Consider the following 14,552-nt stretch of genomic DNA (forward strand, 5'->3'; position numbering starts at 1 on the left):
AATGGTTATCTCTGCTGTGTCAGAGATCTGCTGAGGTGGCCACATCCAGATGTCTAAGATCCTCTTCCAGCCTGCACCTTAGAACTTGAGACACTGTTGAGGAAATATGCTGACTTAATGCAACACTAGGGAAGTTTCCAGAATTGCATGGGTAGTCTCTTGGGATGACAGGTGGGGAGGACCACTCCACTCCAGCTCCTGAGCATAAAGCCACAAACTCTCAAAAAAAAAAAAAAACCTACAAGCTCTCACCCTCCCCTTGTACTTCCTCATTTAACCCCACCTGCAACTCCATTAACCATCAGACCCCACACGTCTGAGAAAATGCCTGTAATATGGATGTATATCTTTTACACATATTGTATACATATAATGCAATATTATTAAATTATAGATAGTAAAAATCCAGATTAACAAAGAAACTTTTCAGGATTGCTTTCCCATGTCCAGGAGGACACCTTTCACGTTCCTGTGTGCTACACACCCCACACTAGAGATATCACTAAACACCTTTAAGAACAGCAGAGCAAATACTCGGAGTCACAGGTGGCAAACACAAGGCCTGCAGACTGAATCCAGCCCTCCACCTTGTTTAATCTGGCCTAGCACCTTGTTTCTACCCAGTGGCAGTACCGAACTCCTTGCCCCTAGTTAAGGAGTAGTTACATTTAGACAGTCCTAAAATTGCATTTGGCCCTTTGAAGCCAGCCACGAGGCTGATATGGCCCCTGGTGAAGATGAGTTTGACACGCCTGCTCTGAGTCTTTGGGAGAAGAGGACATGTTCTGTGGAGCCTGTCAGACTTGAGGTATTCAGGCGCCACTGGCTTGTGCCTCAGATTGGTGGCCAAGTGACTTGAACAACCAGTCTTATCCCTCTGCCCTTAAGTGTCAGGCCACTGCAGCCAGTGGCCTGCAGTTGCTCCAGTTTAATTCCTACCACATTTCCACACGATACTTCAGGGAGAGCAGGGCAGGGCAATGGCAGGCCAGGTGCCCCTCCTCAAGGAGTCAACACTTGGGATTGAAGACAAGTGTGCTTCCCTAAACATTAGGGAATTGCTAGATGGTACCACAGTATCAAGCAGGTGAGACAGGATGACAAAAGTATATAGGACATCGCTACTTTCAGGTACCATTCTAAGCACTTTGAATATATTCAGGAATCCCCGGACCCACCCTGTGAGGGAGGTGCTATTACGGTGCTCACTTTACAGGTCAGAGTACTGAGGCACAGAGATACTGAGTTACCTGCCCAAGGTCGTGCAGGCTGTAGAGAGCCGGCTTGTAAACCTCCACACCCAGGCAGTCCCAGGCCTCAGAACCTGGGCTCTTAATAGTTATCTCGGTTGACTGACCCTGCATTTGCAAAACTCATCATTTCAAAACAAAATAGATATAGATTCATTTTCATCTAGAGCTTCGGGATTTTCTCTATCCTGTTATTCAGGTATCTGTGAAAGACATGTCATGTACGTGATGCTCTGGCAGATTCAAAGAAGCTTAAATCTATTCCTTGTCCTTGAGCGTGTTCCCTTTTATATCATAGAAAGTCATAAAAATAGGAAAAATTAACTGGTGATGGAAGACAGTATCTTAAGGACCAAATAAATATTCCAGACAAAATTGAAGACAAAGTATTAATAAGAACGCTAGACAGCACGTAGTGTCTTTCTTTCCTAGGTAACATGTAATTCCAGAATGTGCAAGACACAATCACCCCCCACCATCCCACTCACTTATCCCAAGGCTGGCTTCCTCTGTCTTCCGGGCAAGCAGTGCCCACCCTCGGACATTCAGGGTTGCAGCCGTGCTCCCTACCAGCTTGGGTTCCAGGCGTTTCCTCCTGGCTCCGTGGCCCCTCTCCTCTCCCTGCCCGACTCAGTCCTGGGCTGACCCCATCTCTGTGCCTCCTTTGCCCCCAACACCACAAAGGCTTTCCTGAGTACTAGGCTGTTCTAGGGCTGAGAGATACCCAAGGAGATGGCTGCACAGAAGATACCAGGAAAAAACTGTAGATATGGAAGAACTGTTAAGACTCCCTAAACTTCCCACCAAAGGGGATTTCTCAGCATTGCCCCTCAGGCTCGACCTCCCAGCATCTTTTTCCATCCATCCTCTCAGTCTTCCTTCTCCGTCTCTCCTTTCGGCTGCCATGCTAAGCCACTCACCCCTGTGCCTTTATTACAAAGGCTAATGCAAATCTCAGACACTAACTCAGACAAGGAGCATGGTCTACTTTTGGGTATTGGGAAAAGGTTCTCTAGGTTTTCTAAATTAAATCTCCCCAACCATCATGATGGAGACCTTACACATGTGTTTATGTACATCTAAATATTACATGTTAAAGGATCAGATGTGCAAATCCTACTTCCCACCTCCCTTTCCACTCCAAGCTTGTAGATGGTGAAACATACAAAGAGGTTCAGGGTTCACACACAAGTAGGCGTATGGAAAGTGCGCTTGGATGATTCAAAGCGTAGCTTCAACCTAAAGCATCTAACTCACACCTTGGAGATTTCATGCAAAATGACCACTTTGAGCCGTACTTAGCCCGAACCAAATTAAATACAACTATCAATCTTAAGTAAAAATAAAACATTCATCATACAGGCAAAAGTATAGCAGATAGAAATTTTAATTGGTGCTATAGAGAAAGCACCATAAGGGAATAATGAAAGAACAGACTAGAGCAATAAATAGCAAAGCTTACCTCTTCTACCTTTTGCATAATGATTTAACTGGAATAATTTAGCAAAGAGAACTTAAGTTAATCCCCCCGGAAACCAGATGAGCTATTCATGAAAAGCTTTACAGAGCAAACTCATCTACATGGCAAAATAGTGAGAAGATTTGTGGGTAGAGGTGGTAAGCCTACCAAGCCTGTTGACAGCTGGTAATCCAGAGAAGAATCTTTATTCAAATTTAAACTTACCTAAAACATTCTCAATTTAACTGTGAGCTTAAATAATAATCTAAAAGGGTGCAGCCCTTCAGATGTAGGATACAACCTTTATTAGAGAGTAAGCATAAAAAGAAATCATAGTTGCCCAAAAGCAGTTGAGAAATCAAATAGGATTTTATTCAGCTGAGCAGGCACCACCACCCCAGACCTAACTCCAACCCTTTGGGCTCAGACACCGCAGCCACAGCAAGACCAGAACCGCAGACCTCTACCCTACCCAGGCCTAGCAGAAGGGAGTGGGCTGTCAGGGTGGCCCGTCTCTCTGGGCCTGGATGTGCTCTTAGTGGGGAGGCAGAGAGAATGTTAAGCAGCTGCCCACATGCCCCAGGGCAGAAGTAAGCACCACAGCCCCAGAGATCTGCAACCAAAGAGCAGGTCAAAGCCATCTGATTCAGATAAAAAGCACTGAATCAGCCGTGGCCTATGGTCAACAGAACTCTCCAGACGTGACAGCTCCTCCTTTCTTGTGAGGTCAGTATATGAAGGGATAGAGAGAAAGAGACAGACAGGCCAGCTGCCATCTGCACTCTCTCCCTGGGCAGGGAGGCAGAATCGTGCAGACACAGACGGCAGCAAGAAAAGCAGGCCAGTGAGTAGGACTGTGGTGTGAATACACCCACCTGCTTTTATGGGACAACCAGCCTAACATGTTGCACGATGGAAATTTGAAGAGGCATCCTTTTAACTAGGGTGTCTGTTTAAATAAAACATACCTTTCATCTGGGAAAAGGCTTCTCAAAACCAGAGTTTATACAATGAGCACAGCCAGACAAGGAGTATGCCAGCCTCGTGGATTTGCTCATAGGGAAGTCCGTTAAGCAAAAACTGAATAACACAAATTTTTATTTCAAACTTAAGCACATCGATGCCTGCCAACTGAGGAGTCATTTGATTAACACAAATGCTTGACTCTGACAACGTGCCCCCGACACGTCTTTCTAAACTAAGGAAAATGGCCAACGTCTGCTGCGATGATAGACACGTGAATTTCCTCTTAGACCAATGTGATTCTAAGTGAGTGGAGAAAACAAGCTTTCTGTGATGGAAGTGTCAGCTGGTAATAAAGAATGAATTATCATAGACACGTTGCAAGGAGAAAGCATGCTGAATATCTTTATGAGGTTGACAAGTATTGCAAACATAAAAAGAAAGAAGGATGTGGGGAAAATATTTGCACATGTGGGCAAAGTATTTTTTAAAATCTTAATCTTCTGCAGTAATAGCTAGTGCTTAATAAAGTTATAGAAGGGTGACATAGAGCCTTTATATTCATAACATTCTATTGCTGTTCTTCAATAACATAAATAACATTTTCAATTAAAATCATCACTTGAGCCCACAAAAATATGGATGATTAGCAATTTATTGCTTAGGCAGCGCTGTAACTTCAAACTGTAAAAACTATTGCTTCCCATTGGAGCAAGTCAGATTAATTCCTGCATAACTTTGTAGTTAACATTTTTACCTTTTTTATCTAAAAAGACAGAGACACATTATTACCCAATTGGAGAGGTTTAATAAGCCCAATGATAAATAGATCTTTTTTAAGTATATTTTATTGATTGTGTTATTACCTTTCCCCCCCTATATCCCCTCTCTGCGCTCGCTGCTCTCCCCAGCCCGCCAGCATCCCCCGCTTAGTTCATGTTCATGGGATGTACATACAAGTTCTTTGACTTCTCTGTTTCCCAGACCATTCTTCACCTCTCCCTATCTATTTTATGTCTACCAACTATGCTTCTTATTCCCTGTACCTTTCCCCACTATTCTTCCCCTTCCCTTCCCCACTGAAAACCTTCCATGTGATGTCCATTTCTCTGATTCTGTTCCTGTTCTAGTTGTTTGCTTAGTATTTGTTTTCATTGTTGTTGTTTTAGGTTCAGTTGTTGATAGTCGTGAATTTGTCGTCATTTTACTGTTCATCGTTTTTGATCTTCTTCAATTTCTTAGATAAGTCCCTTTAACATTTCATATAATAAGGGCTTGGTGATGATGAATTTCTTTAACTTACCCTTATCTGGGAAGGCAAGGACCTACATCCAAGATTACTCTATCCAGCAAAACTATCATTTAGAATGGAAGGGCAGATAAACTGATAAATAGATCTTAAAGCCAGAAAGAACTTCCAGATGCTTACCTCTTTCAATTCACCTAATGTGGTGTAAATAAAAAATCTAATTACAACGGAAGGAAAACAAGAGTGTTTGCTAGAAGAACAGTTCATGGTAAAATTCAGAAACATCAACATCATTTCCAACAATAATGATGCCATTATTATTAAAAATTATGCATTGAATGTTACTCCCCACAAACATAATAATATCTAATGTTAAAAGATTATCTTAAATTTACCCTTGAATATTTTTCCATTGAATTTAGCATAGATTAACCTGTGCAGAGTGCAGAAAATTGGTAGACCTCTGCATTTGGGTTCTAAATGATAATACGGTTGGAAATACAGTGGATTGGGTGCTAGTGGTCCCTCATCCCTAAAGCAATAGAACTAAACTCTCCTGAAGAGAGTGTAAGCCATGTTCTTGGATCCACTGCCACCTGAGCCATCTTTATTTTCTGGGCTTGAAGAGGGAATGCATATTATTTAATTAGCTTAGTGCATGCTTAATTTGTATTTATATAATGTGTAAATTTTTGTTTTCATAACTTCTGTATAGACAAATATACAAAAAAGATAAATAATACAAGAACAAAAATGTTTTTCTTCCTTTTGTTGAATCCTACTTTATATCCTCCATAACTTTCTGCATGTGTAAGATTCTTATATTTTATTCTGTTCTTTTTCCCACTGTCAGTAAATAATGCATGTAACCATCTATCATCATCAAAGTGCCTGGGGAATGTTTGATTTTATTAAAAAGGATTCCTCGTCCCTCTTTCAAATGTAACCCATAACACATCTCTCTCTCTCCTTTTTCTTTACAAACCAGACCTTTATTTGTGTAGCTCTATGGAAAACAGACAATTTCATGAACAACATAGATACAAGGTGAAGTATCAAGTCACCTGCTGAAGAGGCTACTTCTAAAATCCACTCAAAGGGACCAGTATTGTGGTTCATTGAGTTCTGAGAGCTTATTGAGGGAGAGGGGGCTGTTTGCAGGGCCGACGAAGAATGTTTACAGAGCTGATGAAGCACCTTCCACTTCAAATGTTTGCCACACAAAGTTTCAGTTGAATAGCGTAATCCTGCAAGGCAGGCAATTTGGTCAACTGAGCTCTAAAACTCAACAAATAGAAAAATGTGTAACAGAAGAGGAATTAAGGGAAATACTATATTAAAAGAAGTCTTCTAATAGTGTGACAAACATTCATTTACCCATAATAACAAGGAGCCATGATTTGCATAGGCCACATCAGGGTCTGCACAGGCAGGGCAAAAGGGAGAGTTTAATCTGTATGTGTTCAAGTCATTGTTTCCTGTCATGGTTGACATTATAAGGTACTGCACTGTAACATTGCTGATGGTTCGTTTGAGGTGTTAGATTCTCACACATTTTTTTTCCATGCAATCATGTAATCTGTTCTTCCTGTAGTATTTTTCTCTCCCCATTTCTATGGGTATTTGACATTATTTTTCCTGCATTGATCAGTCTCTCATTTATTTCCATTGGGAATTACCAACTTGAATTCTGATTTTATACTTTGAAATTCTCATCAGCTATCATATTTATTATGACCTAACAAACATTTAACCTATAGATTCAGGAATGGTACTTCAAAAGGGCCACTTTTCAAGGGCCACAGATGCGATTGTCATTTTCTAATATGATCTTTCTCAAAATTGTTTACTGATCTTAGATTTTAGAGCCCACCCTCCTTTTTTTAAATATGGCGATATCATTGATTAAACTAAGATTCAAAACACCTTAAAATAAAATGAACATAACTACATATATTTTCATCCATTGATTTTCATAAAAATGAACAATTACATGTTTCTGCATAAAGATTTTTATATATTGTCTGCATACCTTAATAAATCCAATTTAATATGATATGGCAGAAATTAGTTAACACATGAATGTGTAATACATTCTTTGTATGTTATAGGGTACTAACTTATATTGTAAATCCATCTCTTCTCTATCCTTTTAGGAAAGATTTCACTTAATTTTAGGCCTCTGATCATTTTATAACTTTTTCACCATGGTAGGGAATTCAGTAATATGTGTCACCGAGGATTTAAAACTCAGTCCAGTTTGCAGCGGTGGTTATAAGCATAAACTCTGGAAGCAAAGGGCTCGAACCCCCTCTCTGCTGGATATCAGGCAAACTGGGGAGAGTGACATAGTCATAATCACTCTGTGCCTCGGTGTCCCATCTGCAAAGTGAGAGTGAGGTGTCCACTCCTTAGAGGGCTGTTGGAGCAAGTACGAGTCCACACAAATGACACCCCTACAGGAGCTGTAGAGCCTGATGCCAGCGGGAAGGACCTTTCGCCCCAATGCAATATGGCCCTGCTTCCTTTTTTTAACTTTATTTTTTATTTTTCAATTACTATTCACATACAATATTATATTAATTTCAGGTATATAACCCAGTGATGAGACATTGTATAACCTACTAAATGATTACTCTGATAAATCTAGTACCCAGCTGGCACCATACATAGTTACTGCATTATTGACTGTATTCCCTATGCTGCACTTTCCATCCCTGTGACTAGTCTGTAACTACCAATTTGTACTTCTTAATCCCCTCACCTTTGTCACCCAACCACCCAACTCCCTTCCATCTGGCAACTGTCAGAATGTTCTCTGTACCTGTGAGTCTGTTTCTGGCCTGCTTGTTTATTCTGTTTTTTAGATTCCATGTATAAATGAAATCATATGGCATTTATCTTCCTGTCTGACTTATTTCACTTTGTTTTAAGGTCTCTTTTGTCTGGTGTAAGTATTGCTACCGCAGCTTTAGTTTGTTTGTTTGCACTTTCATGACATATCTTTTCCCATCCCTTTACTTCCGGTCTGTGTGTCTTCTTATCTGAAGTGAGTCTCTTGTAGACCGCATATGCAAGGGTCCAGTTTTGTTATCCATTCAGCTTCCACATCTTTTTTTTTCTGCAGCCCCTTGGAATCTTTTATTCAAACAAGGATCAGTGATGGATAATTGCTTAAGACAATTAGATGAATGGTTACTAGGGACCCAAATATTCACATGGACTCAAAGCACCCTACAGATTACTTATTAAATACATCAAGCAGACTTAGTTTCTCCAGTGATGAGACAAACTGGCATTGTTTCATTCCTGATGTAACAGAGAAGTATACAGCATCATCATAGAGTTATCTTGCCAAAATGTTTTAACTTGAATCATGAGAAAACAATCAGATAAAGGAGCATTTAATCCATTTTCATTTAAAGTCATTGTTGATATCCTTTGCCAGGTGGCTCAGTTTGTTAGAGCATTGTCCCAAACACCAAAAGGTGTGCCTCATCCGGGCATATAACTAGGTTGTGGGTTTGATCCCTGGTCAGCACATGTGCAGAAGGAACCCAATCGATGTTCCTTTCTATTTATCTCATGTGATGATTTTCTCTCTATCTCTTTCTCCCTTCCTCCCTCTCTAAAATCAATAAACACATCCTTGGGGGATGAGGACTCAAACAAAATAAAGAATAAAGTAATTGTTGATAGGCATCTATTTTCATTTTATTATTCATATTTTTTACCTTCTTTTTCCTCCTTCTTGTTACAGAAGACCCTTTAACATTTCTTGTAATACTATTCTGGTGGTGATGAACTCTAGTTTTTTCTGGTCTGGGAGGCTCTTTATCTGCCTTTCCATTCTAAACAGTAGCTTTGCTGGGTAGAGTGATCAATATTGTAGGACCTTGCTTTCATCACATCGAAGACTTCATGCCATTGCTTCTGGCCTGCAAAGTTTCTGTTGAGAAATCAGCTGACACTCTTTTGGGAGCTCACTTGTGTTTGACTAACTGCCTTTCAGATCCTCTCTTTGTCTTTAAACTTTGGTATTTTAATTATATGTCTTTTTGTGGACCCCTTTGGGTTCATCTGTTTTGGGACTATCTGTGCTTCCTGGACTTGTATGTCTATTTCCATCACTAGGTTAGGGACGTTGTCAATTATTACTTTTTCACATAGGTTTTCAACTTCTTGCTCTCTCTCTTCTTCTTCTGACACCTCCATAATACAAATGTTGGTATGCTTGAAGTTGTCCCAGAGGCTCTTCTTACTACCCTCATCTTTTTTATTCTTCTTTCTTTTTGCTGTTCTGAATTGGTGTTTCCTGCTTACTTATCCTCCAAATCTCTGATTTATTCGTCTGCTTCATCTACTGCAATGTTGATTCCCAGTAATGTATTCTTCATCTCTGACTTGTTCTTTTTTATGTTTTCTCTCTCTAATTTTATGTTTCTTATGGCTTTGTTAAAGATCTCCCTGAATTCATCTACTCTCCCTCTAAGTTCGTTGAACATCCTTAAAGCTGGTGTTTTGAACTCTGCATCTAGTAGATTGCTTATCTCCACTTTGTTCAGTTCTTTTTCTGGAATTTTGTTCTTTTCATCATTTGGGACATGTTTCTTTGTCCGCATTTTGGTTGTCTCCCTGAGTTTGTTTCTATGTATTAGGTAGAGCTACTATATTTCCAGGTCTTAGTAGAGTGGCCTTATATAGTAGGTGCCCTGGAGGGTCCAATGGCACAGCCTGCTTGATCGCTCAGCGGGGCATTCCAGGTATGTCCCCCATGTGGGCTGTGCACACTCTTCTGTTGTGGTTGAGCCTTGATTGCTGTTGGCACCTCAATGGGAGGGATTTACCCCAGGCTGATTGACTGCAAGGACTAGATGCAGCCACTGTGGAAAGTCAGCTGTGGAGGGGCCAACTTTATGGAGCAGGACTTATTTCAGCAAGGCTCTGGTTGCTGCTGAGTCTGTACCTTGAGTGTGTCCCTTGTAGCCCACCCCCTTGAAGAGTTTGGGTGGTACTTCAACATGTTATGAAGCTGTCCACTGTCACCCTATTTTAATATCAGTTTATTCTAAATGGTAATAATTATAACAGCTCACTTATTTGTTTAACATTTTCTACGTATTAGGTATTTAATGCTTTACGTGCATTTAAAGCAAACAACAGTCCCATGCTGCCATTTTGTTTTCTTCACTTTGCAGTCAGGAAACTGAGCTCAGAGAGCTCTGTGAGCTGGCACAACACCAGGAATTGCCAAAAGGCTGGCGTGAGCCCAGTTCTCTAACTTCCGCAGCCACACTCTGAATGAGTTCCATGAAACTTTCTCTGCAAAAAGCTAGAGTGAAATACAAATATGAGCCCAATGATATTCATAAATTTTCTGTTACCTTTCCTTCCTCCTCATATTCTGAGATGTTGCCTTCCTCTCTCTGCTTACTTAAATGCATTTCACACTCCATCTTCACATTTTGGCCCAGTCTGCCGTCGAGTCTTCATCAGATTTTGCCTGCTGCTCGAAGTGTTTTTCTTAAACTGTTCTCATTAAATTCTTTTTTAATTTACTGTTCTTTGAGAGTTTTTGGCATGGCTAGTCAGGTCTTCACCTTACATATCCTATTTTTTAACAATTATGTTTCTTTAGATTTCAATATTATTTTCTAATCTCTGCCATTTTGTCTTCTGTCCTGTTAATCATTGTAAGTGTCACATTAGTGATGAATAACTTGGCATAGATTTCTTTTCTGATATCAGCAACCATTTGAAACAGGTTTAGATGTAGATACTTCATTTCCTGAATGGAAAAATAAATGCATTGATCTGAAAAATGACAGGTGTACTTGGGTTTCCCTTTTCTTCCTTGATTCGGCTAGCTTATCACAACTCTTAGAAAATAAAATTTTATTTATCTTTGCGCATTTGTTCTTCTAAGAGCAACGTTATGCCTGGCCTAAATTTTAAAACCCTTTCACCATAATATAAAGCACATTGTTCATAAACTTATAAAACCTGATTTTAAATGGCATGTTCATAGTATTTTAGAGAAAGTATAAATCCTCCAGAAATTGCATGAGAACATAAAACAGATTTTTCTGGCTATAAACTTAATATTTATTAGTTGAATCTGATCATTGTGAAATAGTCCATCAGGGCAACCTCATCAATTCCAAAGACCACTCCTCTGAAAATGTGCTCATTTTTTGTTTAGAAAGTTTTTCTTATATATTTCTCTCATTTTCATCATGTCATGGTGCCTATTCCCATAATTTTGGTAATTATAAGATTAAAAACTCATTGGAAATCAGACACGCTAAAGTTTTAGTTAAAAATGAGTTCTCAGTATTAGAATATGTTCTTCAGCTCACTTTGCAACTTTTTTGTCTTTTCAACATGATTTCCTTAACTTCTTTTAACAGTTGTTTTCTGGATATGACATAATCTCTTTTGTGTTTGATTTGGCATATCTCATTTAATGTAAGAAAGGATAAAATAAGCTCCATTATCATCCACCGAGAAGCTCAGGAAGTCACAGTTATGGGGGGGTGATTTATAATTGGAACCTCATGCCACGTGGAACACCCATGGTAGAAATGGGCACACTAGACGCTGGCTGTATTTTGGATATTTTATGATCTACAAGGCCAGGAAGTAAATATCCTGTCTAAAATTGATCATGGCTAATAATTGTTGCAGCAGTTAATACCTGATCACATTCTATTAATATGAAAGATGCTGCTTTTATTGTATAGGTCAACTAAAACCTTATGTGTCATACTTTTGATCCAGAAAATATCAAAAGCTATAATATGAAATGAACTGAAAATAATTGAGGAAGGAACCAATAAATTAAACTTCAGTTTGGAAATAGTTGTACTGATTTAAATAACTGGTATAAAATCTTCTCAAAATAAGTTAGACACATGGAAAAGAGGCAAATACTCTGGGAAAGTGAAGTAAGCTCATTATTTTGTGTGGTTTATAGTTGGGCTGGTCTTCATCTTCTCCTGCTTGCCTGACTTTCTCCAAATATATTTGTTACTGTGACAGCTTTACATAGAAAGAGGTCTATGAAAATCTGCAAGTTACTTGGCAGGGAGGAGAGCAGTCCTGCATTCCCTGCTCCAGGACTAATTAGGGAGACGCAAGCCCCATCCCCCTCCACCTCCGCCCCACACATGTGCATTCTGCTCTCACTTTTCCTTATTTTTTTTAATTCAGGAAAATTAATTACATTACTAAGTTTGTTTTATACCCTTAATAAACATCATGTGAATGAACACTTTAAGAATTTTTTCAACATGAATAATAACTAACTGTCCATGATTCCCATAAAATATCCCCTATTTATCCTCCGGGTTTTGGTTTCACACAGAGTTCACAGCAGATTAACAAACCTTCCCTTGGAAGCTGGTAAGCAATAAACAGACAGCAGATGCATTTTCCCTAGAGCTGAAAGTCTTATTTCTGAAATCGCATGCCAATTATTATTTTACTGGACAACATTGAATATATTGGTTCAAATGTGACCAGTTACTATTTTTTTATTCTTTCAAACCCTTATTTTTTTTGTTATTTTTTTTGGTTGTTTTTTTTTAATGTGTGTAATTTTTCCCCCTGCCTAGACCTGGTTAACCGTTTCTGTGAGCAGGTCCTCAATTTTTTACTTTGTCCCTACTTTCCTGTCCTAGCCCCATCTTCCCCTGGTGTCGACTCCGTCCCCTTGCAGCGCACAGGCAGCCAGCATGGCCCACCGACTGCAGCCACAGCCACCTTCCAGCGGGCCAGCTACGCCGCCGGCCCAGCCTCCAATTACGCCGACCCCTACCGACAGCTGCAGTATTGTCCCTCTGTCGAGTCTCCGTACAGCAAATCCGGCCCCACCCTCCCGCCCGAAGGCACCTTGGCCAGATCCCCGTCCATTGATAGCATTCAGAAAGATCCCAGGTGGGTACAAACGTTTTCCTTTTCCCTACATAATGTCCAAGGAGGTTTTCTAGCCAGGCATTGTACAGCACTATTTTTTCCTACATCACATTGTTGCATTCATGTGATGGGATGAGTATTAAAGGGTTGACTTTGGTTGGGTTTTATAATCTTTTGTCTGATTTGGAGTGTGGATATCAGTCACGGGTCCCTAGAATCTAATGCAGTTCAATAGCAAATAATACAGATGATCTTGTGATCAGAACATCAGTAGGTGCTTGAGGTTGCAGCTATTGGACGAGATCTAGAACAGCTCTCCTTAAAGCAAAGGAAACTGAGGATTGGGGATGATCTCATTTGACGTCACATAGCACGGACTAGGTATTTTACTGTTTCCATGGACATGTGTCTTGTTGCTATGCATTGTTTCTATTTTTCAGCATATAAAGTGGTTCATAGACCAGGCTAAACTAAAAATTGAAAACTTAGAGAACCCACGTTACCTTTATTTTTCTGTGTCTGAAAGTGGACATAAGGTTAACGTTGTTTGGGCATTGATAAAAACTTGGACAGAATGTATTAAGGAAATTGTTACTTTGAGATGCGTCTCTTTTAGCTTCCCTTTTTCAACAGCGGCAAAGAGATTTAGTGATGCTCCACTTCTGAAGTTGGAATTGCATTCCTGAGGAATTGAATGATGTTTTATTCATATCCATTTGATTTATGCTGATAGAGTCTCATAAATATATATCTACATCTGTGAATACCATAGATATGTCAGATTCCTGGTAGTTCTTTATAGTGGGGCATGCAGCTTGACTCCGCTGGCATACTTGAAATTCATCCCCAAGAACTTTCTCTGATAGAGCACACAAGTGCATATGTAGCGTGTTGAGCGGTTTGCATAGATTAGTTTGTGAAAAGATACCACATCTACAAACATAAAGGCAGAATGGGATTCTTTTATGGTATTCTTTGGGATAGCTACATTAGCACCATTCACCCCTGCCCTGAGGATTCATGATAAATATATTTGATAGAACCCCTCTTGTGAAAGTGAGTTGTAGTAAATGTTCACTGTTAACTACTAGAAATCAGAAGTATACTTCCATCTACACTGTGCAGCATCCTGCTTATTAAGGTTTGCAGTCTCCACAGCGGTCTCCAGTTGTGGTCCTTTCACATTCCGGTCCTGTGTGGATAGAATGTTCTTCAGCTAACTGTTCAACACTCAATTTTTAAATAAATTTCCTCAACATGCAACTGAAAACATACAGAAATAGAATAATAGTAAGCTCTTAAGAAATGCTAAGTCGAATATTGAATTAGCATTGCTTTATTTAACATCGTATATTTAAATTAGGATAAATATTTTATCTCCAATGGGAAGATTTTAAATTTTTATATTAGGGGAATTTGGCTTAATAAGGAAGAAAATTTATGTTCCTTTAGCTACAGATAAGCTTCTTTATTTTCTACTGTGTGTTACATGCATTTTATTTTACTAAGTGGCATATCCTTTCCATTTTACATTACTGCCACTTTTATAGTCTTTTTTCCTCTTTCATTATATTGTCAAGGCTCTTATCAAGTTATGGATTATGACACTTTTATTTATTGAGTGCACACTGTCAACTCAAAAAGAGAAACGCCAATAAGAAATGTTCCACTGAACAAGATAATATTGGCCACTAATCCTTTGTGTAAAATTTTT

The 14,552-nt window shown here is 39.4% G+C and overlaps 1 protein-coding gene across 5 annotated transcripts in view; it reads left to right on the top strand.

Moving 5' to 3' along the window:
• Positions 1-14,552, top strand: part of CTNND2 (catenin delta 2) — an 828,740-nt gene that overhangs the window by 480,474 nt on the left and 333,714 nt on the right. For all 5 annotated transcript variants that reach the window (XM_036020261.1, XM_028518208.2, XM_036020263.1 and 2 more), the window contains one exon: positions 12,604-12,859. In XM_036020261.1, the coding sequence (XP_035876154.1) occupies positions 12,604-12,859 (256 nt within the window). The remainder of the gene's footprint in view (positions 1-12,603; positions 12,860-14,552) is intronic.

Source organism: Phyllostomus discolor, chromosome 3 (assembly GCF_004126475.2).
Source record: "Phyllostomus discolor isolate MPI-MPIP mPhyDis1 chromosome 3, mPhyDis1.pri.v3, whole genome shotgun sequence".
Classification (NCBI taxonomy): domain Eukaryota; kingdom Metazoa; phylum Chordata; class Mammalia; order Chiroptera; family Phyllostomidae; genus Phyllostomus; species Phyllostomus discolor.